The 24,986-nt window shown below is 37.0% G+C and overlaps 1 protein-coding gene across 2 annotated transcripts; it reads right to left on the bottom strand.

The window, feature by feature from the left end:
* Nucleotides 1-414: 414 nt before the first annotated feature.
* On the bottom strand, nucleotides 415-24,058 carry LOC137708664 (protein SABRE-like). Of its 2 annotated transcripts, XM_068447789.1 has the most exons (23): nucleotides 23,682-24,058; nucleotides 22,963-23,062; nucleotides 21,263-21,532; nucleotides 19,925-20,190; nucleotides 19,479-19,701; nucleotides 18,177-18,347; nucleotides 17,993-18,070; nucleotides 17,224-17,478; nucleotides 13,094-15,187; nucleotides 9,468-11,421; nucleotides 9,113-9,213; nucleotides 8,390-8,746; nucleotides 7,917-8,035; nucleotides 7,164-7,413; nucleotides 5,741-5,965; nucleotides 3,881-4,020; nucleotides 3,131-3,203; nucleotides 2,930-3,031; nucleotides 2,638-2,814; nucleotides 2,025-2,339; nucleotides 1,779-1,946; nucleotides 1,197-1,569; nucleotides 415-975 (listed from the first exon to the last, which is right to left on the bottom strand). In XM_068447789.1, exons 1-23 carry the CDS (start codon nucleotides 23,750-23,752, stop codon nucleotides 836-838), a joined length of 8,022 nt encoding a protein of 2,673 aa, XP_068303890.1. In that variant the 5' UTR covers nucleotides 23,753-24,058; the 3' UTR covers nucleotides 415-835. The 2 variants fall into 2 exon arrangements, with proteins under 2 accessions (XP_068303890.1, XP_068303897.1); XM_068447796.1 differs by lacking the exons at nucleotides 21,263-21,532; nucleotides 22,963-23,062; nucleotides 23,682-24,058 and having other exon boundaries at nucleotides 19,479-19,696; nucleotides 19,925-20,064.
* Nucleotides 24,059-24,986: the final 928 nt, after the last annotated feature.

Raw genomic sequence — 24,986 nt, forward strand, 5'->3', positions numbered from 1 at the left:
TAGAGATGTGGTTGAGACTGTCGAGCATTTTCTAAAATTATCTGTAATTTATTTAGGTTTGTTTAGATCATCAGATAAACTTACAGCCAACTGATGATGATTGGTATCAGATAAACTTGTACCCGAATTGAGTGTTAAATGGTATCATACTAATAACGTATTATAATCCGCATGACAAGTGCTACGTAGAGAAGTTATACCATGTGCAGAGAGAACTTACGATACACAAAGTACAGTACAAAGGGAAAAACGCGAGGTGAAGAAGAGAGCTCTGGATCACCATGTAAGGCGACATTATAATAACCCTAAAACGCTTTGAAAGAACTATAAAACTTGTGTTTTTGCGACGCAATTCATTATTTGCGTCTAACTTTACACACGCACACGCACAGAGAGAGAGAGAGAGAGAGAGAGAGAGAGAGAGAGAGAGAGAGAGAGAGAGAGATTGTGCATTCATTTATTTCAAAACATATTTATAGAAATAAACCTAGAGCTCTTTAAAATTTAGGAGCCTTGTGTTTTCTTCAACTCAACTTACAAAACTACACAACCAGCCGGTTGAGGCAAAAGGAATTACATCCTGAGGCCAACAAAATTGAGGTGTGAGAGATGGCTTCAGCCCGCATTGCTCGAAGTTAACCATCTCCGGATGCACAAATGCATGGTCTAAAAGTGATTCCAAGGGACGCATCAATCTTCCACACGTGTCCTTGGACGATGAACATAGTACCTGAAATCCTTCTTTCTATACCATGAGTTGCCACCCGAGTACAAGAAACTATATTTGTCTCATTTGTGCTCCCCGTCTCAACTGGGGACTCTCCCAAAGCCGGCTTCAAGGAACCTCTTTGGAGGACAAAATGTTTCCCTCATCAAAATCTTCGAAGGGTGAGGATCCACTAGAAGAATCACTCTCGAATGCAGTGGCCGCCCTTGGCGAGGATGGGAGTGAATCCATCTGTTGTGAGGGTGAACCTTACAAAGACAAGAAAAAGGAAAACAAGGTTCAGTTTCAATGTTAAAAGTCATCCAACAATGCCAGAAAACGAGAAGTTGGACATCCTGAGAGTGAACAGGCCAAAGCGCTATGTTATTTTCTACGTCATTGGGGAAGAATAAAAAGGACAAGTGGAAAAAAAAAAAAAAAAGGTGATGAGGTGATTGATCATTTTACAAAAGTGAACAATTTGACAAACCTTTTCTTGAACGATATTTTTTCGTGTGCCGCCTGATAAGTCTCTTAGCTTTAGTTATAGTGAGCTGCCTAGCAAATGGAGAAAACTCAACATCACTTTCACTCCAATCTCCTTGGAAATCATTCTCTGCTTCACCCCTCATGGTTCGCAGTACGAATGCCTTGGCCTTGCGACGTTGAGTATTGAAAAGGCCTCTAACGGAAGTGACGAATCCATCACCTGCTCCATCAGTTGGACGCTTGAGAAAGGTTATTGGATTCTGGTCAGGCTGTCCTGGCTGACCTTCATTATCGCTGAAATTAAGGTCACTGTAGGGGACAACCGATCCCCTGGGTTCCCTCTGACTATTAGCCTTGTCCTTGAACTTCTTACCCTGAAAAAATTGATTGGAAGAATTTAAAGCAGGTTAGAGATCCTTAACTGATGATGTTTTCTTTATCCCTCATCATGTTAAATTATAGGTCAAGTTTTTGTAACAATTTTCCAGCAGTTAAATTACAATTGTACAGGGAAGAAGTCCCAGTTCATTGATTTTGTATGCATAATCAGTAGGGGTAAATATCAAAAGGTATAAATACAGACCTGCATTCCTGTCACCGACTTCAAGACTCCCCAAATGATATGCTTCTTCACCCGCGAAAAGAGTCTCCGCCAAGTACCAGTGAACTCCACACGGTGAAACGTATCCATGAGCAACTTAAGATCATTTACAACAAATCTAGATCCTTCGTAAGTAACACACAGCTCAACCTGTGAAAATACGATATTAGGCATTCGACACAGAAGGAAAATTAGTGCACTATGAAATGACAGATGATGAAATTGAACCTGGCTTATCTTGATATTGTGAAACTCCATCATCTTTCGAGGCCTAGATCTTTTCTCTTCTTGTGACTTTGTTACCTTCTTTTCTTCATGGGATGACCTGCAAGATCTAATCGCTTTGGGGTCTTTCAATTTATTCTTCAAGGATTCATCTGCTTCAATAGAACCAAGTGGCCCAGTAATGCTTTGTAAGACAAGTTCTGTAGCAACTGATTCTGCCACAGTGTCTTCCCATGATCTGTCAAAGGAAGATGTTCTTCTCAACTCTCGAGTTGGACTACCGACAACTGTTGTCTTTAGGTTTTTCAATTTTGATTCCTGCACAGATGAATCAGGTCAAAGCAAAGGATCATGGAAAGTGTAGTGTAGCTTTAAGATCACGTGGAAGGAAAAAAAAGAAAAAGAAAACAAAAATCTCTAATAACCATTCTAGTATAAAATCAAATGTTGATTTAAAGTACCCGCAATAAAAAAAATATACATCCATTTATCTGTTATAAAGATAATCTAGAAAATAGAAAGCTGCACATACAAATAACAAAAGATCTAGTGATCATATTGTTTCAATAAAAAAATTTCCCAAAACAACCCAAAACAAGTTAAGAAGGAATCTCACTTGCACAGGATCTGCATGAACAGACGAGGATTGACTGGAACCAGGGGCAGCAGCACTTGATTTGGATGAGGCCTCAGACTCTTTATTTGTCAGACTGCTTAATACAGAAATATCAGGGATTAATGAGCCTTTCTTCACACGTTTTGCACCAGCAGTTGTTGAAACCTTCCAAACTTCCTGCATGTGACAATTGAACAACCATTTATTTTTAGCATTCATGACAAATTCCTTATACCTCTGACTATTTCTAGAAGCAGTCACAATCTTGAAATCAGTAACATTTCCAACGGACCTGCCGTCTTTGTGAATCTTGCTCTTCTTCTGGGAATAAATATCCCCACATCATTCTGTACATTGTCTCGGTTAAATGGATCTTGAGAGGATAGATCTCTACCTACAGTATTAAAAAAAATGTTTAGCTAGGAAATACTGGTTCACCGAGGCAAGATAAACAAACTCAAGCCTGTTTATTACCAGACAGAGAACCTATTACCTGAAACTGTTCAAGAGTAGAATTTCCGTCCTTGGGAGCTCCCTGCTTTGCATCCACACGAAGCAGAACTTTCCTGTTACCAAAGTGAATATCTTTTTGTAAACAATAACAGAAAACATTGAAGGAACTGCCAAATTCTTCATATTTAAAAATGTGCTTAAGAGGTTAGACGGATATATACTTTTAATGCACTGCATTTCTAAGTAAAATTTCACCCAACAAGTTATATACAATCATGTTATCATACAGCATATACATAACTAGTTTCTTACTAAGCATATCAGTCCATTGCTATTGTTACATGAGAATGGCTGCATGTATTACAAACTACACATATTTTTCATCAGGAAATATAAACATGTAATAGCATATAAACAATGTCACAACTATGAACTAAATATTCAGGCGAATTTATTTAACCGAATCAAACAGAACGAATTCAAAGACAGAGACATGAAAAAATTTCCAGAACGAAAACCAAAGACAGTGCCTATGGGTATGCTGACCAACGAAAACAAAAAAAAAAAAACAAAATTATATTACTAAAATTTATTTGCATGATCTAATCTGAGTAACAACTTCTGAAACATTTTATTCAACTGTCGGTGAAAGAAGGAACACATGAATATTATATGGTGGTTCACCCTATACACAAAGAAAAGCAAGCAGATGTTATTGTGTAGAAAGACTAAGGGTGGTAAAAGCAGAGTAATAGAATAAGCTATGCTTCACGCAGGAAAAGGTGCATACTTTCCCCATTCAGGAGGAGGATTCCATGCTGATAAAAGCATATCTGACTTGGCATTTGGCAGGCAGTTTCTGACAACAAAATTTTTTGTCGTAAACTGGGCAACACCAACATCCTTGTAATCCCGGTCAAAGTCATAAATCTATGAGGAGAAAAAAGAATATCATATCAGCTTTTTCCTTGAAAAAATAATGCTTGGAAAACCAAAATAAAAACATCATACAAAGCATACATTTATGAAAGTTAACTGAAGTGAACAAGCAACAATAGAGAAAGAAGTATGACTTCAGATGAAAACGATGTGGGCAAAGAGCATCTTTACTTTTCTTAAAGAAACAATAGGTTCTTAAGGAATACAAAGAAAACAAAGACCAACAGATTACAAGAGAACTACGATGAAAAGCTATAGCCACCTAAGTTATCCTATAGCAGCCTTCCAATGAGCAAACCAGAAGAGAATATTAGATCCCTAAACTCTGATGAAACTGAAGCCCAAAGAGCACAAAAACCTCACCACTCCCAAACTACTTCTACCCCTACCCCCCTAAGAATTGTCAAAAGTCCTCCTGTACGACAAAACAGCTTTCTTTACCCCTCCCACAAGCAACAAGAGTTTCACTGAACAACTAGCAACTCCATCAAGCCTCTTTGAATAATAAAAACCACAAAGAAAATAAGAGCAACATGATCAAGGAATCAGTGGGATGATCGTCCTCAAACAAGTACACCAAACAAAGGAAAGAACGAACTGGATTTGTGTCCTAGCCTAGCATCCTTCATAAACTCCGCATTATACTACAAGGTTCAAACAATAAAGTGAGAAACTGTTCAACTCCAACAAAAACAAGGCAAGCTTATCACCCCTCAACCCCAATACCAAAATAATTTTTGTCATGACTTGCATACCTAGTAGCTCTCTGTACTAACGTTATTTTTCTTTCTGCTCCTGGTGTATTAATGTTATTTTAATTAATGTTCTTAAACTAGAACACAAAAACAATTATAGGCTCTCTATGTTTCTAAAACCATCTCTCTCTGTGTATGAAATTAATAGATCAGGAAAGGTAAAAACATAAGAAAGCATGCAAAAACTTTCTCCCCATACCCAAAATGGAAAAATTAATTATGTTTTGAAATTCAGAATAGCCAACAGTAGTACACAAACTGGAGGGGATACTGCCTACAAAAGACATACCAAACAACAATATAAGAAGCACATACCTCAGCTTGTACTAAAGAAAGTTGAGGTTCCACCATAAAACCAATTGGCAAAATGGGGAGTGGCCCAACCTCTTATAAGCACATGCAAGGTCCCTCTTCTCTTCAAAGTGGGATTCAATCCCATGAAGAAAGTTGAGGTTCCACCATAAAACCAAATGGCAACATAGGGAGTAGCCCAACTTACTTATAAGCCCATGCAAGGTCCCTCCTCTCATCAATGTGGGATTCATTCTCAACATATACTAGATAGCTCAACACTATTACAAGCTTTTTGTTTTTTGCTAAGAAACCCTATAAAAGTATATTTGCAAAGATGGGGAAAATATGACCTTTTGAAATTCACAAGATCCAAGAGAAGTACACAAACCGTAGGGGATGCTCTCTAGAAAAGACATGTCAATATAAGAAACATATACCTCAGCTTGTTATTAGATATGTCAACTGTAGTACAAGCTTTTTCTTTATTGATAAGAAACCCCACTACAAACATTAAACACATTTAGATAATGTTTATTCTTTATTGAATCTTTATTCCAAGAAAGAAAGTCATGTTAAGCAAGTTTTAAGGAGTCACCGCTCAATCTTTCACTAAAAGACAACTAGATTTCAATTCATAGAATATGAAGATGCTCAGTGCTCACCATGTCATTGATCTCAGCCTCGGCAAAAGATTTACCATCAACAAGCATGTTCCAAACCACTTTGTTAATTTGCATAGAAATGCGCATAGCATAGGATGGACTTTTGTTCTTCTCCTTTTCCATCAGTCGTAGCTGGGCAGCCTTATGTAGAGCCATTCTTAATGATGCATATGATGCTTTCCTTGACTTTTTGGAATTCACAAGCTCTCTTTTAAGTCCTTGCACCTGGAAGAAGAAAGTTATGGTTTTCAAAATCTCTCATTATGTACTGAAGAACCAAAAACTAAAACAGCCATACACTTACAAATCATAATCAAAATAAACGAGGTGATAAGAAAAAAATATTTGCACAAAATGAACAGATTCTACTGTTGAAAGAAATCACTTCAGAGTAGCAAGCTTCTGTGCAAAACAACCATAATCTAGTGTTTGAGACTACTCTAATCCTTATAAACCTTAGAACTGAAAATTTTGAGTCGGAAACTCATATTTGATGTTTATAGTAAGAAACTGGGAAAATTTTTCTTTAGACTAGCAACAAGTGCAAGAAAAGTATTACTTATTATAAATTACGAGTCAAAGGAGAGAAAGAAAGGGGCACTCCAATCAGGTGGAGATGTTTAAAGGAGACTTTCAAACCATCCACATGAAACTCAAGCCTAGGATCTATATCTAAACAAGTCAGACCCAAAGCACTTAAAATGCGTGGTGTGTTAGAACTAGAAGAATAGAAAACAAAATGTTAGCAAAGGATGACAGATGCCAAGTATTTGTATGAAAATTCTGGCTACAATATCATTCAAGTCTAACACACATGATTGTAGGGTGGCTGATGCCATAATACCTACAAACTGAAAATCATGTTGGACAAAAAAGAATCCCTGCAATGGTGGAACCATTAACCACATGCAGAAGAAAATATGGGATCAAAAAGGCCAAGGATTTCTGAATGCTGGTCACTTAAAAAGTTCTTTTACCATACCGTACTTGCAAATAGGAAATACATTTTAGTAAAACCGAAATGCAGAAGCGCTTTTTTTATTTTCCATTAACTTTAGAGTTTAAACAGTTAAATGTAAGGCTACACAAGCAAAAAGACTAGCTTTGACAACTCTTACCAAGTTATACACCTTGGAAATAACTTCACCACAATTTAACACTATAACTGTGACCTAATTAGCAGATACAAGATTACAAGCAGCACCCCCAGACCCCTAAAGAAAACCTATGATAACAGGTACCATATTTTGTCTAGAACTAGTTGTATAGTATATTCCATCTCTTTCTTCTTTATTTTGAGTATCAGGTAACATAAAAATGAAAACCACACAATGCAATGCTTTCACCGACTAAACCACATAATGCAATGCTTTCACTGACTACCACAAAATTCAACAACTTCAGTGCAAAGTTTGTTTCTCACCAGAGTGGATCTTGTACAATTTATCATCCACAAGTCCCCTTCCTTTTCTGGATATAGGTCCCCAGCAGTATCACACCAAAGAGACAGTTTCCTTATGTCACCAAGAATCAATTTCTGCTCCCGCTCTTTCTGCTCAAGGTCCACTTTTGCAAGCTCTACCTCTTCAACACCATCAGGAACAACCTCATCTGCCTCCTCCTCCACATCTTCATCATCTTCACCAGGAAGAGACAGACTACTTTTTCTAGGCCTGAATCAAATGCATCATTCAAATCATCGAATACTTCTATAAAATCACTTGAACAACAACCTTTTCACCAGACGTTTCACATTTAATTTGAGAACTTTATTGGGAAAAGGCCATTGCAGCTGACTAACAAAGTACCAGTATTGAATCTAAATCATACTTATTAAAGTTCAACCAACAACATTTTAATTGCTAACCAACGATGAAACCATAAAGAAGCGGACAAGAAGTCAACCGCAAAGAAAACAGTGAAAATCAAAATGTGAGGGCCAAAGTACAAGAACTCCCTAACTTAAACTCATGAAATTAAATGAAGAAATCCTATGCAATTTTCTAAAATTATTGTCCCATCTTTACTTACATAGTTTTCTAAACTTTTATGACTATTGTTTAGTTTTCTAAACTTTTATGTCTATTGTTTCTTATCCCAAAAATATATACATAATATGGCACAATTCCTAAAGGAGAGAAATCAAATTAGAAAGAAATAGGATGCAAATCCTCACTTGGGAGGCCGTGCAAAGAGAAGATTTGTTAACACATCCAGCATAACCTGAAACTGGCGAGAAGTCATAGTTGCCATAATATTATGGGAATTGAAAGTCAGCTCTTTCAAGGGCTTCACCTACAAGAAAAAGATTCAAATGCAAGGGAAATGCTTAATAAATGTGAACATTCCCACACCAGGCTGGGATAACAGCCTGAATATATAAAGATGATCACTTAGATACGTTATGTATGTTTATATTGTACATATATACATCAGTTTATGCATATAAATATGCATTCAAGCATATATATATGTATATATATATATATATATATATATGTATATATATATATATATATGTATGTATGTATATATGTATGTGTGTATGTATGTATGTGTGTATGTATGTATGTGTGTATATATATACATCTCCGATATATCTAAACTATCCAGCAACCAACATATGCGCATAATGAAGAGCCAAATCACCTTTAACTCTGGAGTTCCACCTTTGTGCCTTGTGTACCGGAAGTACATGTCGCAGGGCATAAAAACTCTCTCAAGTAATGCACCAGTACGTTTCACTTTGGGAGAACTTCTACGAATCTTTGGAAGCCACTGCACTCCAGCACCTGGATCAACATCTGTTGGAGCAACATGAGCTTGAACATGTTCCAACATAACAGAAAACTCCATGCGTTTCCATGTCATTTCAGGTTCACATTCAGGAATATTTACATTCCCAGTACCAAGTGCTTGCTCAAGCATCTCAGAGCCAACCTGAAGGACAGAATGAAATGACCTAGCCAAGACACGGCCACTAACAGCAGCAAGCAGAAATCTTCCCTGTATAGCAAAAAGGACAGTTACCCTAAGATGAAATCACATTTTCTTTTCCGTTCTTGCGTACTTCAAACAATTGAAGAGTGCATAATGCATGAGCACATTTACGTCCCAAATTATCTAATCGGGGATCTTATCTGTATATGATCTCATTAAGTAATTTTCAGGAAATTATCATGCTTAAATTTTAAAATTTTTTCTCTGAATAGAAAATATAAATTATGACAAGAGCATAACATGTTCTGTCCATTTTAATGTTCTTATTAAATTTTATAGATAGCAAGATTTTTCTGATTTAAAACATTATTGGATAAATATAGATAGTAATAAGAACAATGAAATCATAAGCAACGAAAATTCTAAACTTACATTTGCATCTTCTGAGTGAAGATTAAATTGGGGCTCAATAACATTCACCATGAAATGACGAGTCCCATCCTCCTCAGAATCATTTGTGCCCCTACTATTTGCTGAAATCGTAGGAAACAAATGCCACTTAGCAGATATTTTGGTCTATAAAACAAGTTAATGTCCATGACATTCATCACAATATAGGTAACAATATTTCTTTTCGCAGTCTTTCCTTTTGTTTTTCTTTTCCCTGTAAAAACAAAAAGAAAAACCCAGCAAATCCAAAACTAGACTTCTAAATACTAGTTTAACACATTCCCATATTGGACATAAAAATATAAATAATTCAGATTTCATGGGGTGCCCAACTTACCAACTATAGCAGATGATGAGTTCCCAACTGCAACAGATGGAGAGTTACCAGATGTCACAGATGATGAGTTCCCAACTGCAGCAGATGATGAGTTCTTGGTGGCTGATGATGAGTTTTCAAATTTAACGGGATGTGCTGGGGATGAAAGTGAAACAGAGGTCTCTGCATGCTCGACGGAAGAGGAAGTAACACCATGACTGGCAGTAGAGGGTTTTGAGCTACCATCCTGTTGCATTTCACCACCAGTATGTGCCTGGTTCTCCTCGTGTAGTTTCCTTTGTGCATACTGCCTAGAAGGAGAAGGTTTGGGTGGCTGAAATGCTTTGGATAAACCACCACCAAATGACCAAACAGCATCTCTATTCTCAATATTCCACAGAAGCTTGAGCCCATAAACAAATATGCGCTGACAATTGTCAGCTATTACCACATTGTATCCATCATCATCACTATGATCAGACCGTGCATGCTCATCACTCTCACTCCCATTTTCAAACTCAGACCTCACATATGTCATCTCAAGATTTTTTTTTCCAGCCTCTTGCCAAGCTAATAACCTAGCTGGATCAGCTTTTGGGGCCTGCCTTCTGATTGTGAAATAATCAGACGACAATAGAAATCCATCATCACGATGCTTCTCTGTGCAACTACTCACATAGTTACTTTTCTCATTGGGAACTCTATCCATAGATGCAGATTGTGAATTTTTTATTGTCATTTGAACCACTTTTGCAACGCTAGTGCTTTCTTCTTTATTTAAAAATGCCTTAGGCATATGAAGGTCAAAACCCTGGTAAACAAGATCAAGAGGGTCACGCTTGCATTCGAAAGTAAACTTTTGCTTACCACGACTATAACACATTTCACATTTGAGCCTAGTCATACTGAATGTCAGTCCTTTCGCTGGATCATCATCATCTAGTGGCATATGTTTTAAACAAGTAGGTGCAGCATCAATGCGGAGCATAAATTCTGTCATCACTCTGTCCAATGACAAGTTACCAGATCTAGGAATTCGTGGAACTCCAAAACGAGGCCAACGAGCAAAGGACCGCAATTTGTGGGGAGGTAGATAAGTCATGTTCCAAAACTTCATCAACCATGCTAGATCATGAGCTCCAACATTTATTGTCGGTGAAAGAATGGAAACATTGTCATCTTTATGAGGAGGACCATAAACATTTCCCTCTACATCCCCATTACCCACCTCAGTAGAAAAAGGGCCTTGCTTTTCATGTGGCGAGGGCCTAAGCATAAATGTCCAGCGAAGGGATAGAGAGGTGGATCTGTATGGATCAAAAATCTTATCACGAGGTCTTCCTTCAGCGGGAAGTGCAAACAAATAATGATTCATGGGATTTCCAGATTCACATTCCCAACTTAATGTAACTTCAACTGTAAAGGCTGGAGCCTCTAGCAATGGACCGGATACACCTTTAGGAAGTTTTAAACCACGATTATTTGCCAAACTCTCCAAACTAGTTGAGAAAATCTTGAAAGCATTTGCTGATACATAAATACGGCCATCTGACTGCTGAATCTCCACGGAACCAGTTATTGTTTGAAGTTTGTCAAGCTTTTCATAAGGATCGGTAGTTGCAAGTATATTAATTATGGCTTCTGAAAATAATAAGGTGATATTTCCATGGATATAATTTCTCATATCGTCCCACCATGGTAAGCTCTTTTCCTTTTTGGGAGGAATGGGAGGTGGATTAGGGTTCCTAACACATAGATTAGCCCTGCGAAGGGCCACAGTAAAAGCATAACTGACATCAGCAAAAGCAGGTTCATATCCTACCCCAAAGGACACTTCAGCTTTCTGAAAATGTAAGGACAAATCTGTAAATGTTTTCATGGGTGGAGTTGTGCCACTAGCCGAACGAAGCATGTTCACCTTTCTCCATCTCCCAATATAGACTTCTTTGTATACTTGAGGCTGAAAACTTGTTGCCTGATCCAAAGAAATAATTTCCAATTATACAGCATTAGCACACAAGCTTTGCATGTAAGGACATGAAAAAATATATCAAGACCCAAATAATCAATCATGATATACATACAAAGGAAGGTTCGATACGCTTTCAACTATGAATACAGGGTCTGATCACAAAACACAGAAGAATGGTTTTTCATTTTGATAAGAACCTAGGAGTATTCTATCCAGGAAAAGAAAAGGTGAAAGATATTCAGCACCTCTTGATGGATGATATTGCTAGGGTCTCTAGGCAATTATTTGTCGTTAGTTTTCACTCTCTTTTTTTATGGGCCTCCACTGGACTCCATCAAAAAGGTGAAATACAAGCGATGCGTACAAGCAGTCTACAAAAGATATTAAGGCAGCTTATGTGAGCAAATCCAAAGCAAGTGTTTAGACCTAGAATTAAGACAGATCATATGGCATCCCTATTAAAACAATTGGGTCCTTTAAAACATTTGTATCCATAAATGATTCTCCAAAGACAATAATACACAGGCCCCAAAACTAATGAAAGCATAACATAATTGTACGACAATACCAGCTCAGAGTTCGCAATTTCAAGTGTGCCAAAAACGACTCTTATAGGGGGGGGAAATTCCGGACACAATGGAAAATACGTGTTAATACACACCAGCCCATACTTAATTAGCAAGAAAATCATTTTTGTATCTACATCAATCAAAAACCAAACCACAAGCCCTGTTTCTTTATTGTCTTTTAGATTTAAAATGTCTCCTTTTCAGAAAAGGAAAAAAAAAAAGGAAAAAGAAATATGCTACTGAAAGAACAGGAAGGACCTGGTCATATAAACCCCACAATGTCCTATGAGACTTTTATGTCAGCATTCATACGCGTAGCAATAGAGGCAAGTATTTATTCCTTAATTATCTGAGAAGATGGATGGTATGAAATCAAATAAACTTACAAATCCACTTCACAAACAATATTCTTAGCTCATGATTAAAAGGAGATGCATTGAAAAAAGCTGGGTAATATCTCTGCATTTGACATTTTACAAGATGTAATTGAATGACGTACAACAAGAAATTTACACTGGTACTTGTCCAAAGAGTGGGGACAATATTACTGACTACTTCAAGGTGACCAAGATGAAGATGATATGTTTGCACATTAGCTAGCTATTTTAACTTTTTTGAACCATATAATCACTAATCAGAAATCACAATTTATGACTTGGTGTTTGAACCAGAAAACCACTTTGAATGTGTATGTGTGGGTGTGTATCTGGTATGCTTTGACCCAAAGGATTTGACCAGTCCGCATAGAAGATTAGTTTGAAGATTAGTAAATTTTTACTTAAAAAAAAAAGGAGAAAATTAAGCTGGAGGACAAGAGTAATCCTTCTGCTACTTTGTCAAATTATCTGACAAAAGGTCAAGTTTCGCAGCACAGACGTTCAACACTTGCATTTCCAGTTATGGTTATCTTTTTATCATGCTAGGCCTGGCCAACAGAAAATAATTGGAAAAAAACAATGTTCCTGTATTCAAGAGGTGTCTAAGGATTTTCTTCCTTTTAATATTTTTCCCCTCAAAAATAGCATCTGACAAAGCAAATTTACATATGCTAAACCTAAGAAATCAAAAGAATGGTAACAAACGGAACATGTCACTTTGCAACTTACCTGCTGTGCAAGCACAAGACGACCTTCACATTTACCCAAAGTACCACACAAAAGAGGAGATGCATAATCACGTAGCTGAACGACAACAGAACCTGCTTGCAAGAGAATATTACTCCCATATAGTCGAGAAAATGGTATATCATTTTCACGACAAACTGGATCTAGCGTCTTTATGACCTTTATCATCCCATCATCTCCACCATCAATCATTGTCAAGGTTACATCTAAGTCCCTTGCTGTTATGGAAAGAAGAGAAGTCCTGGCAGTGCTTGGCTTAAAACCAGCCTGAAACCCTTCCCTACAGGCACCTGAACCTTCAGAAGGTGCTAGATTTTTGCAAGCCTTGTAATACGATTTGAATGATTGCTTATACATTTCTCCTTGCATCTTGCTAACTGCTGATGGATCTTGTAAATCAATCTCAACTCCATTAAAGCAAGTTTTTCTTGCTTGAGTAGAATCGACTGTTTCAGTGGTTTTAGGAATCTGGTTGGCTTTGGAAACAAATTCATCAAGAAACTTCAACCTAACAGCTAACTCAGATGCCTCATTCTTCATCAGCCAATAGTGTTCATCAAGCCAACCTTGCAGCGGTTCTTCTTCAATATCAGCAGTTAACTTTCTTATGCCAAACTTTAAACAGCCAAATTTCATTGAACTAGGCTTCTTAGGTTTTGAGGTATCTTTCTTCATGGGAAAGATGAGACTAGTTCTAGCAGCACTTACAAGCTTCAAAGCGCGCAACATTTCTTCAATAGAATCATCAATGGCACGCAATTGTAACCTATATGGCAAGCAAATATGAACATCAAGGCCTTGAATTACCCAATCCCATGTTGTAGCTACAGGTGTTTTTGCATCAGAAGGGCATGAAGCACTAGGAATACGTGAAATTTGCATCCGGCTACTTTTTAATACTCTGGACCCGTTAAAACTAAGCATAAGCCCTTCAAGAAGTACACCTATAAGTGCATTCTCAGAAAAAATTGATTGTATCTGAACCATTGCATCAACCCCATCACCAGCCTCAGCAAATATGGACAGCATTTCCACATCGACAGCAAAAATTGATTCCCTCTTCTTGGGCTTGTCTAAATTCACTGGTTCTGGAATGACTTCTTTTTTCTGTTCAGAACCTCTCATGACAGGGGCATCTTCATTAACATGTCCCTGAAGCTTCTGATTATGTACAAGTAACTTCAACTGTAGTCCAAGTTCAACTAGTGAAATTTGTACATCAGGTTCCCACCTAACTGTAATATCAGTAGCACTGAAAAGAGAGCACACAGCAACCTCTTTCAGACCACCAGAACGCCGTACAAATTTGGCATTCTGGATGTCAAACAAAGCCACTTTCATTTTTGGCTTATCTTCCTCCAAGTGGTCCTGATATATAGATCTGGCTCTTTCAAGTTCAATCTGTGTGGATTGTTTGTCTTTGTTCATGCACAAACTTAAATGGAAGATGTCAAGAGAAATGGAATACCTCAATTTCTTGAGTTCAACAGATGTTGTGGACATTACGTCTGCAACCCGGGGTGTGCCATCATCTGAAGTACTTATTACAACTCGACCACCTTGTGATCCATAGTTTACACGCTTAGGATCTGCAACAACAGTATTTTCTAAGCAGGCCTCACCACAAAATTTCACAGAACATCTTTCAAGATTTAACTTCAATAGCCGAGTCCCTTTCCCTGATGATTTGGACGGACGCCCTCGACTTTGTGATGCTCTTCTTTCAGAAGAAGACAAAGTTTTCAAAAGTGATTGAAAAGACATTGCAGTTGATATAAGCGACTCAACATGCTTGAATGTAAAAAACACACCCATACCAGTCACATCAACAGAAAAAACCAATTTATATATCGGACCATCTTCAGATGGTTCCATGTCCTTCTTGCCCCAGTCCAAACTAACCTTTGCAACATTAATCATAGAACCCGAATTTGATTCTACGCCAAAACGGTTGTCTTTCAAGCATTCTTGGTATTCATCTGCCATGTGCAAATTTAGCTCGCCAAGTTCCATATGTACAGTGGTTCCGGTATTTGATATGTTATTCGCGAATACGTGTGAAGATTGAGAGCAACCCTACACCAGAAACTCAAACATTATGACTTGCAATTCATAATTTTATTTTTGAACTAAAAAAAGATAAACGAGAATAGGAATACATGATTAATGACAGACAAAGAAGCTGAAGCTAGAGAAGAGCAAGAGAGACAATGACTACTTCACTGGAAAGTGAAAATTAGATTGTCAATCATCAAAAAAGAGTAGTGCACTTGGCAGAGAATGGTGCTACAACGTTGTTTTCTTTGATCTTAATACAATTTTTTGTTAATCAAACAAAAGATCCTACTATGTATGACCTGCTGAGGGGTTTTAATATACACCTCACTTTTACTCATTTTAAAAGAACTAGAACAAAAACTACACTGGATTTTTCCAATGGCAAATGGATAGTTTCATATCCTTTCACCTATGAGTTCGCCATGTGCAGAAAATGATATTCAAGCAAGGAAAAGAAGAGCCTTAAAAACTCTGCAAATATCAGGAAATCCTATTAATACCCCATTTGCTTACTTACACCTCTCATCTCCTTTAACAAATTAAAGATTTGCTCAATATACCAACCTAATCCCAACAGCCCCCAATTTAAAGGAAATAAAATACCTGATCCTTTTGGATTAGATCATGCCCCTAGGGCTAAATTTCTGGCTTCCCCTTGTGCTTCCTTGCCAAAGCACGTAAGGGATGTTTCTTTTAGTTTGATCCATGTGTATTGGTCTGACATTTTAGTCTAAGTGGGTCTATTTTCTCCAAGTCCGGTGTGGTGTCTTAGGATGTTCGAAAACCACTGCTTCTTAAGCATTTGTTTCCAACAGTCTTTTCATCTTATTTTGTATTTCTCCTTTGTCTCTTCAATAAAAACATTTGGATTCTTGTCAAACAAATAGCTACAACACCCTTTTACTCACTAACCAGCCTATGTAAACTTTTTACTCATTATATCCCTCATAACTCTCAATACTCTTAACTCTGAGGACGTGAAAGCAACTGCTGCTAAGGTCCAATGACAACCCACAGCGTCATGAGACCTGCTCACCCACTTCCACATAACCACACATCTAAGCTTTTGGAAGCACCTTTTTGAATTTCATCTTCAGCGAAGATCTAGGATGAATCTTAAATCTAAGCTCATTTGTTATTTCTGTAACCATTTTCATACTTTCCATTGCTTCATGGTTTTTTTTGGCCTTTTCCTGTTATGATTTATGTTGGAAAACATAGTGGGTGTGTGATTTAATGGATTTGCAGTTATCAAACATCAGTGGGTAGGGTAAACATCAAACACCCCTCCATGATCCTTTTACAGAGTGGAACTAATAACTCAGGGGTATGTGAACAAATAGGGAAATATTAATAGAATTTATCGTAAATGATAATTTAGGAAAGGTAGAATCTAGAATGCACTTACATGAATTCACTGCCACTTTAATCACCTGTTTGGTGCCCACAGATTTTCCGCAAAATGTCTAATAAAATCACTCATACTTATGGGAGTGCTGTTTAAGCATCTCTCCCACCAAATCCTTACGCAGTCATCATAACTGGGAAAGAAACCATTGCACATCACACACACCCTAATCACATAATATGAACCTATGAGGAATGGAGATGTGGCAAAGTGTATCAGGATTGCTAATTTGCTACTTTGAACTTTCTTATGGTTTGATACATTCCCCATTTTATATTGTCTTTCTTATGGTAAAATTTGCATAAAATGCTTGATAATATATAACTCAATTTGGCAAACATACATGCCCTTCAGAGTTTGTTGTTCCTAGTTGGCTCTATAAATTTCACGTTAGATAATTATATAACGGAGGAAAAAAAACTGATATAGCACAAGAAAATTTCACACGTACAAAGTTACGTAGATGCACAGAACAGAATATCTTACTCTTTATACTTTCCTGATTTTTATAACTAATTTTGCATCACTGATTTCGTTCTCTATATGGCTTGCATATATGGGTAATAACAAAAACACATAAAACGATCAGTTGTTCAGTGTAACCTAAAACAATATGATAGTGCTAATAGATAGTCGTATCACTTACATGATACAATGGCAACCCACTGATACTATAAACCACAATAGTCATCTCAGGGGCTGAAACGGTACATGTCCACATGATGGCTTTGTTATCATCGGTTGGTGGTGACTTGTCAAGAGTGGAAGTTTCCTCTCGAAGCACCATTCGTTTCTTTTTTGAGAAGTGGAGGCGCAACCATGGCTGTAATCTATTTGTTATAACATTGCATTGTGTACCTCCGAGCTTTACATCCATTTCAGCTCTAACAGGCGAGGTTAGCTGAAAAGTAAAGAGTTCCAAGTCAATAAAATGACCAAAAATGCAGTGCCTGTTTCTAATGAAATATTACCTGGGAAATTTCAGATTTGTTTCTTTTCAAAAAAAAAATTATTGCATGGGAAATTCCAGATTTGTTGGAATGGACTGTAGCAGTGGCACGTGGATCTTATCATGTCTTGCTTTGTGAAACATTTTTTTTCTTTTATTTAGAGACTATAATCTCAGTTTCTTTCCTTATTTTCATCATATAAATACATTCCATGTTATACATACAAAGGATTACTAGTACATATAAACCGCAAACCTTCAGTGAAAAACCAGAGTCAAATAATCCTTGTATAGTGCTAAATCAACGATCCATCAATATATTCAGTATCAAAATTACATACACATGATTATATGTTTAATTGGACAACATTTATCCAATGCATGCAAGAAGTATAAAACATATGCAGAAGGACGAGTATTAACTTTTAAGTACAAAGGTTGCACAACTTAAACTGAAAAAAATCACCTGTACAGGAATGTAAAAGAATGATACAACATCAACTTTCAGTATCTCCAAAACAGAAGTGCCAGCTTCTCTAAGCAACTGAAACATAATGTTGAAAATCATCATCAAGAAGAGGCCAATAGACAATGAACGTGAAAAGTAAAACACTAAAATCATTTTAACAGCATCGAAGTTAAATTCATACATGAATCTCACTGAAATCCAATTGAACATCAAGGCGTGTAGTCTCCCCCACATCTTCACTGGATTGTGATTTGATGCTTTTTAATTGGATGCCCATGATGTTATTCTCAACAGAAAAATCATATTCCCGATGCACAAACCTCACGTCAAGTTTTGGTAAACTGAAGGAAACCTAGCAAAGAAGTAAAACATTAATTCTTATAAGGAACACAAATTTTATAAAAGAGAAGTTACACAAGCAGATATCAGACGTTGCATGATGAAAGCACATAAACAAGAACAAGGGCAAATGCTAATGCGACGCTGCCCTAAATCAAAGGGTGTTTTAGTCTTTTAGTCTCTAGGGTTTTATTATTCTAATATCAAGGGTTTTCGTCTTCTGATTTCCTACTTTTATAAGGATTAGGATTATTTCCAGTTTGATTAGAATTACTTTCTTATTCTATTCTGAATTAGGATTTCTTTCCTAGAACAAGTTTACTTTTCTATTTCCTTTAGGTTTAAGACTTTATAAATATCCCTTGTAATTCAGTTTAACAAACAATGAAGAGTTGATGAATAGAAAAGCTTTGTCTTCCAGATATTGAAATTCTAGTCCTGCGATGGGATTATTTTGGTGAGATGCCAAAATTCTTGGTGAGAGGCCAAGAACGGGTGTGATGCCCCTGGAGTGATTTCAGTTATCCCTTCTTCTTGTTTTAATTTAAGTTTTCTATGTTAAATTTTTTTTTTTTTTAAGTTTTCTATGATTTCACATCAGCTAAACAATCTATATTCCGCTACCCTACTCTGTCCTACATCAGATGCATTACAACATGTCAATTGTAAACAATTGCATGATACTTAATATGATTTAAGAGGTTGACTTGGAAAATGAACTGCTAATATCATCACATTCAGTACAACAACCCTGAGTAATAGATATAGGGTAGAAAGATGCAAGAGAAGCTGTCAGATAGAAACCATATGAAAATCAATGGCACCATTAGAATCAAGTGTCCAGCAAAACAGCACATAAAATATACGTTGGTCAGAGCTTTCAAATAATCTATACCCCACTCAATCTACTTCAAAATACGCATTAAAAATTCATGACTCCTCTACCCTTATGATTCTTCTGGACAGGGAAGGATATCCTCAAACTTTTGGCACCAATTTAAAGATATTCCAACAACTAATTCTTCGAAAATCTGATAATACAGCTTGACGCTCAACAAAAAGAAAACGGCATAGGAAAAATATGACAAACTGAGAAAGGGGGGTGTTGGAGAGATCATGTTGAAAGCCATATCAATTGACAAACCTTTTCTGGAAATAGAGAGGTGTACTTTGAGAGTGCAACAATCATTTGTTGTTTTTTGTGTGGCTTTTTAGAAGCAACAGAATCAGTAGTGGACCCTAGAACGTTATCAGGTTGAGAAGAAGTTTGTGATGAACTTTTGCTTTTTGAAAGCATCTCCTCATTTAGGTTCACAGTAATCTCTCCACAGGCAATGTCCACACTCTTTATCATTACACCGACTTCCCTACGGCCAAATCAAGTGAATGAAAAGATATTAGCTGGTGTACTTTGCCTTAGCATTGGAAATTTGAAAAAAATAATAATAATAATCTAATGACAGAAGAGACAACAAAAAGTTACATAATAATGAAAGTCTCATTCTAAAGAAATAAAATTGAAGCCACATTTAAAAGCAATTAACTATGCTTTTGCATCTACAGAAAAACATATTTCTCCAAAGCAAATACCTATCGTGACCAAATTCACAAGAGAGGATGAAATCTTCACAAATAAAAAGAGCAGATGCCCTTTCCATCATGGAAGATGATGATTGGCATGCAGAAATGGACCCTCCAGCGGAAAAATTGGATAACTGGTCATAACTAACCCGTGGGTCACTCCTCAGAACAACAATAGGCGATATCTGTAGCTTAACAATAAGATTTTGCTTGGATGCACCATCTTTAGATATGTCCACTTTCAGTTCCTTCACTTCTACGGATGCTTTGGGCATCTGTCACATGTCAAAAAATGTAACGAAAAGATAAAGTCCATTGCACGAAAGACACAATTGAAAAATGAAATGAAAAGATTACCAGTTAACGAAAAAGTTAAAAAGTACAGCCTCTTGAACTTGATTATTTTCCAACCTAACATTTATACACTATCAGATTCACCCTTTTTTCTTGTCGATGACACAAAATAAAGGTTGTCCAACTTATTGGAATAAACTCTGGGTCGCCTGCACAAAGCCTCACAACTATAGGGGTACCCAATCTCCAGAGGACAAACTGGTAAACAAACTTAATGGTACATATATAGTGAACCCTCCATCAACAAGTCCGTCAGACCAAGTGGGTCCGTTAAATTCTTATGTAGCAAACCTGGCCTATGTTCTTTATTAATCGGACTCCGATAGTGTGCCATGCATATAAAATGCCACATGAAACACCAAAACAAAAGAAAAATAGTAAAAAAAAATTGAAATTTCAAAAGATGAAAATTAAATTAAAAAATAACATAAAAATCCAGAAAGAAGAAACCTCCTCTTGAACATTCTCTCCCTCCTTCTCTACCATCTCTCTCTCCAACAGCTGCAAGTGGTGAGAGGGAGAAAGTAAGGGCAGAGAGTGTTCAAGAGAGGGAGGCTTGTTCTTCCTTTTTATTTTTTGTTTTGTTTTCTACCTTATTTTTTCCACATCACATCAGTAAACAGTAAATACACATGGTACACTCCAGATAATCATTAAAAATGAGACCCACATTCATACTGAGGGTCTGGTTGACTATATTTTCTTACCAGATTGTGATCCTGTACCAACTTGAAATCAACACTATAGTTTGAGGGGGAGGGAGTTATGTAGTTTAATATATTTTCTTATTTTAAAAGAAACAGTGTTGCATATTCTTTCCACTTATTTCAGATGAGTTAACCTTGAACCAGTTTTATTCTTCAAATGGCAACTACAAATATCGTTCAAAAAGTTATTTCATGAACAAACTTCTACACACCAAGAACAAGTAAAGCAAACAGAAGGTATTTTACAGATAAAAAGGGATAAAAATATTAGTACAATGCTGCATACCTTCAAAACCAAATCTGTGATGGAAACCGACAAATATCTTGCAATATTAGCCACAACCATCCACTTTCCCCGGCCTGAATTGACCTTTGTCGTACGAGGTCTTCGAGGTTTAGCCCTTGATGTACTTCTACTCGAAGGCCTCATCACAACTTCTAAGTCACATATTAACACTTGCAGCTTAGGGTCTTTAGAAATCAAACCAAAAAGTTTGACCAAGGACTGACGTAAACTGAGTTTAATTTCACCGACAGAAACAGATTCAACAGCGCCCTGCAAAAATTACCATAGTCATAAAAAGAAGAATGTCAACATCTAAAAGGCACTAATCTGCTGACCAAACAAAAAATTCCTAAGCGTTGACAATCATCCACACAAAATGCCAAATAGTATATGGAGGGCCAATGCAGGGTGTTGAGAATATCGCGTTTAAGAATGGGAAAAACAAGAACAAACTCCGGAAATTGAAAAACAAATAACCAAGATAAATAACACCAAGAATTTACGTGGTTCGGCAATATGTGTCTACGTCCACGGGACAGCAACAACAATCTTTCACTATATCAATAATGAGTACAACCAATAATCTTGCCAAATCTCTAGAACTAGGACTTGACGAAAAACCTAAAAGAACAAGAACAAGAAATACACTATCTCTTTTCTTTTCTCTCACACACACTTTACAATATTCTCTCACTCTAATCCCTTGAGTGGTATACAATTTATTGTTTTTCTCCGTCCTCAAAACTAGTACAATAGTCCCCTTATATAGACATAATAAAGGTCTTCTTCAATAAGGATTACTAATACTAATTGGAATCTAGTTATGAATCCTTCTCCAATTGAGAAAACAACTCCAATTGGGAAAACAACTCCAATTGAGAAAACAATTTAATCCTAAGCCTATAATTCCTTATAGATGTAGGACAACTTATCATGGGCTGGAAAAAACCCAACACAGGGTAAGAGTGATCCCTTCATTTTCTTTTAGGTAGACTATGATCCACTCTAGATGAGTGTAGTAATCAAAGTTGTATACCAAACTAAGGACTAGATCTACAATTAAACAGATATACAAACACCACAAACACACACACACACTTGCTTTGTAAACAGCTGCTAAGCTCTGTTTAAAAACCTCAAAACCATCCTGAAAAGAGAAAATATCACAAAGAACTTCCCATTTGGACTGATAGCCTCAATTAGAAACTCCATTTGAAATGAATAAAGTATGAAGCACTCAAGGAACCGCATGCCTCATGAACAGTTGTGATTATATGGAATTACTAGATTTAATACGCTAAGTTGTATTTAGTCGTTTGGATGTGCTTTTAAAATGACTGAAAGCGCTTTTGGTGAAAATGTTTTTAGAACCAATCCTTAGTAAAAATGCAAGTAAATCCTGGAAAAGCACTTTAAGTGCTTTCTGCAAGAATTTGGAATCCAAAAACATTTTCTCTAAAAGCACTTTCAGTCATTTTAAAAGCACATCCAAACGAGTCCTAAAACAGGCAATCTATTTTTATGGAATTACTAATTAAAACATGCAATCATTTTTCCATTAGTAATTATTGTGAAGTCACGCTAAGATAGGTCTCACATTACTTTCATTAGTTTTCAACTTAAAATAAGGAACAAGAAAAACCCCTTTACTCAGCCTAGTCAAGATAAATCAACTGAGCCACTGAAGAAAAAGTGAAAACCTTTTTGAACTCCACCACGAGATCCCTTATACACTTCCATCCGCCAAACCGGAACCTGATAGAAGCTCCCACTACGTGGCTCAAAATCCAAGCCAGCAACCTTGAAGCAAATCAGCAAAAGATGCTTAGTGCAAAAACTTGGCAACAAAAACCTACTAAATCATTTCAAGCCCAGAGAAAGAATGAAAAAGTTTATCCAATCCCCATGCACTAGTAATAATGAAAGAGTCCTTCTATTTGAACCCATAAAATAACTCAGTTTAATAACTGATGCAATTATCATCGCCCCAGTCAGTCCTTTGTTCTTTATTTCAATTTTCAAGTAAGTTCTAGAGCGATGCCTTTCTGTATACCGTTCAAAACTTCCAACTAATACACCTACACTACACACACGCAGACACCCACCATAATCACACCCACATTGTCTTCACTGGTTTCCAAGGCTGCTAAAATTGTCCCAGCATTGCAAATTCGATATCTCAGGCACGCCCAGATGACAAATTTCGTTTCCAAAACTACCAAAATTCTTAAATTTATCCCATTTCTAATTCTGCAGGCAGTGCAATTGGCATCAAAACTGAATTGCACCCAACAAAATTAATAAAAAAAAAAAAAAAACCAACCAAAAATCCGAGTTCGATGCATTCACATGCCATACATACGTACACATATACATGTTATATGAATGGGTCGTGAAGGTGGGAAAACGAGGGACGTACATGAAGAGGAGCCATAATGTGATACAAATAACCAAGAAACAGAAGAGGAAATTGACGGACGAAGCTGCCATTGTCGTCTGCCACCTTCGAAATTGACGATGAAATGAATTTCAGGAAACTGCTGCAGAGAATCGAAAGGGGGAAAGCATTCTGCGCTCATAACTTGATCATGTGATCAAAACCCTAATGGAAAATTAAAGGGGAACGCAGCGACTGACTCAGTCTTCCTTCTTCCTTTCCGTCGCGATCGCTTTGTAATTTTTGTACGAGAGAGAAACATCGGAGGCAGAGCAGATCCGATCCGCGAGGCAGACAGTGGGGGAGAGAGAGCGTGGGAAAGGGCGGGATCAGGTGCGGCGAGTGTACGGACAAGTGTTCTTCTGGAGTGCGCGCGCGCGAGTATTGTTGTTTTAAGGGTAAAATGACGAACATGTCCTTTGGAGTTTGGGACGGGTGAAACAAGTCAAAGCACATTGTTAACGTAGGCCTGGTTTGGTACTGAGGTGATTCTGAAAAAAGTTGGTATAAAAAAAAGTTGGAAGCTGTTTTTGTGTTTGGTAAACTTTCAGCTTCAGCTTTTTTTCACAGTTTTGGGTGAAAAAAAAAGCCAAAAACAAGAAGCTGCAAAACCCAGCTTTGAAAAACTGGCTTTTTTCACATCTGTTTTACATAAAATTTTACTAAACACTATAATCCTGCTTTTTTTTTCAAAAGCACTTTTACAAAAAAATTTACCAAACACTCTGCTGCTTTATTTCACAGCTGCTTATTCTCACAGCACAGCAGAAGCAGCTTTTTTTCAAAGCACAGCAATACCAAACCAGCCCTGAATGACCCGCGCGACGGAATGCTATGAACTTCCCTTTAAAATATTGGGGGTTGCTTTAACTTACGGATGCATTTTTCCTCAAATATTGAACTTTAAAAAAAAAATATATATATATAGGAAGTATTCCACCAAACGTCGGTGACAAACTAAATATGCAAAAGCAAAGCCTCCTAATTGATTGGACCGTATGTGCAATGATATACTTCATAGGCGACGTTTCTAGTTCTAATCCAGAATGGCCAACTACGCCAAGAAAAACAATAGAAAAATTATTTAACTCCTTCATGCATTATCTCCAAAAAATGTATTTGTGGGTGTTTAAACACTCTCTTAAACCAAACTCCAACCCTGGAGTAAGTCTTCAAATTTACCTTCTATTCCCCCCTCCCCCATTTCATTCCAATCCTTGTGCCAAACTGGGGTTATGTGTTAAAACTCAAAAAGTGGGTAAATTCCAGCCAAGATTTAGGCCAAGA

The sequence above is a fragment of the Pyrus communis genome, chromosome 1 (assembly GCF_963583255.1).
Source record: "Pyrus communis chromosome 1, drPyrComm1.1, whole genome shotgun sequence".
NCBI lineage: Eukaryota > Viridiplantae > Streptophyta > Magnoliopsida > Rosales > Rosaceae > Pyrus > Pyrus communis.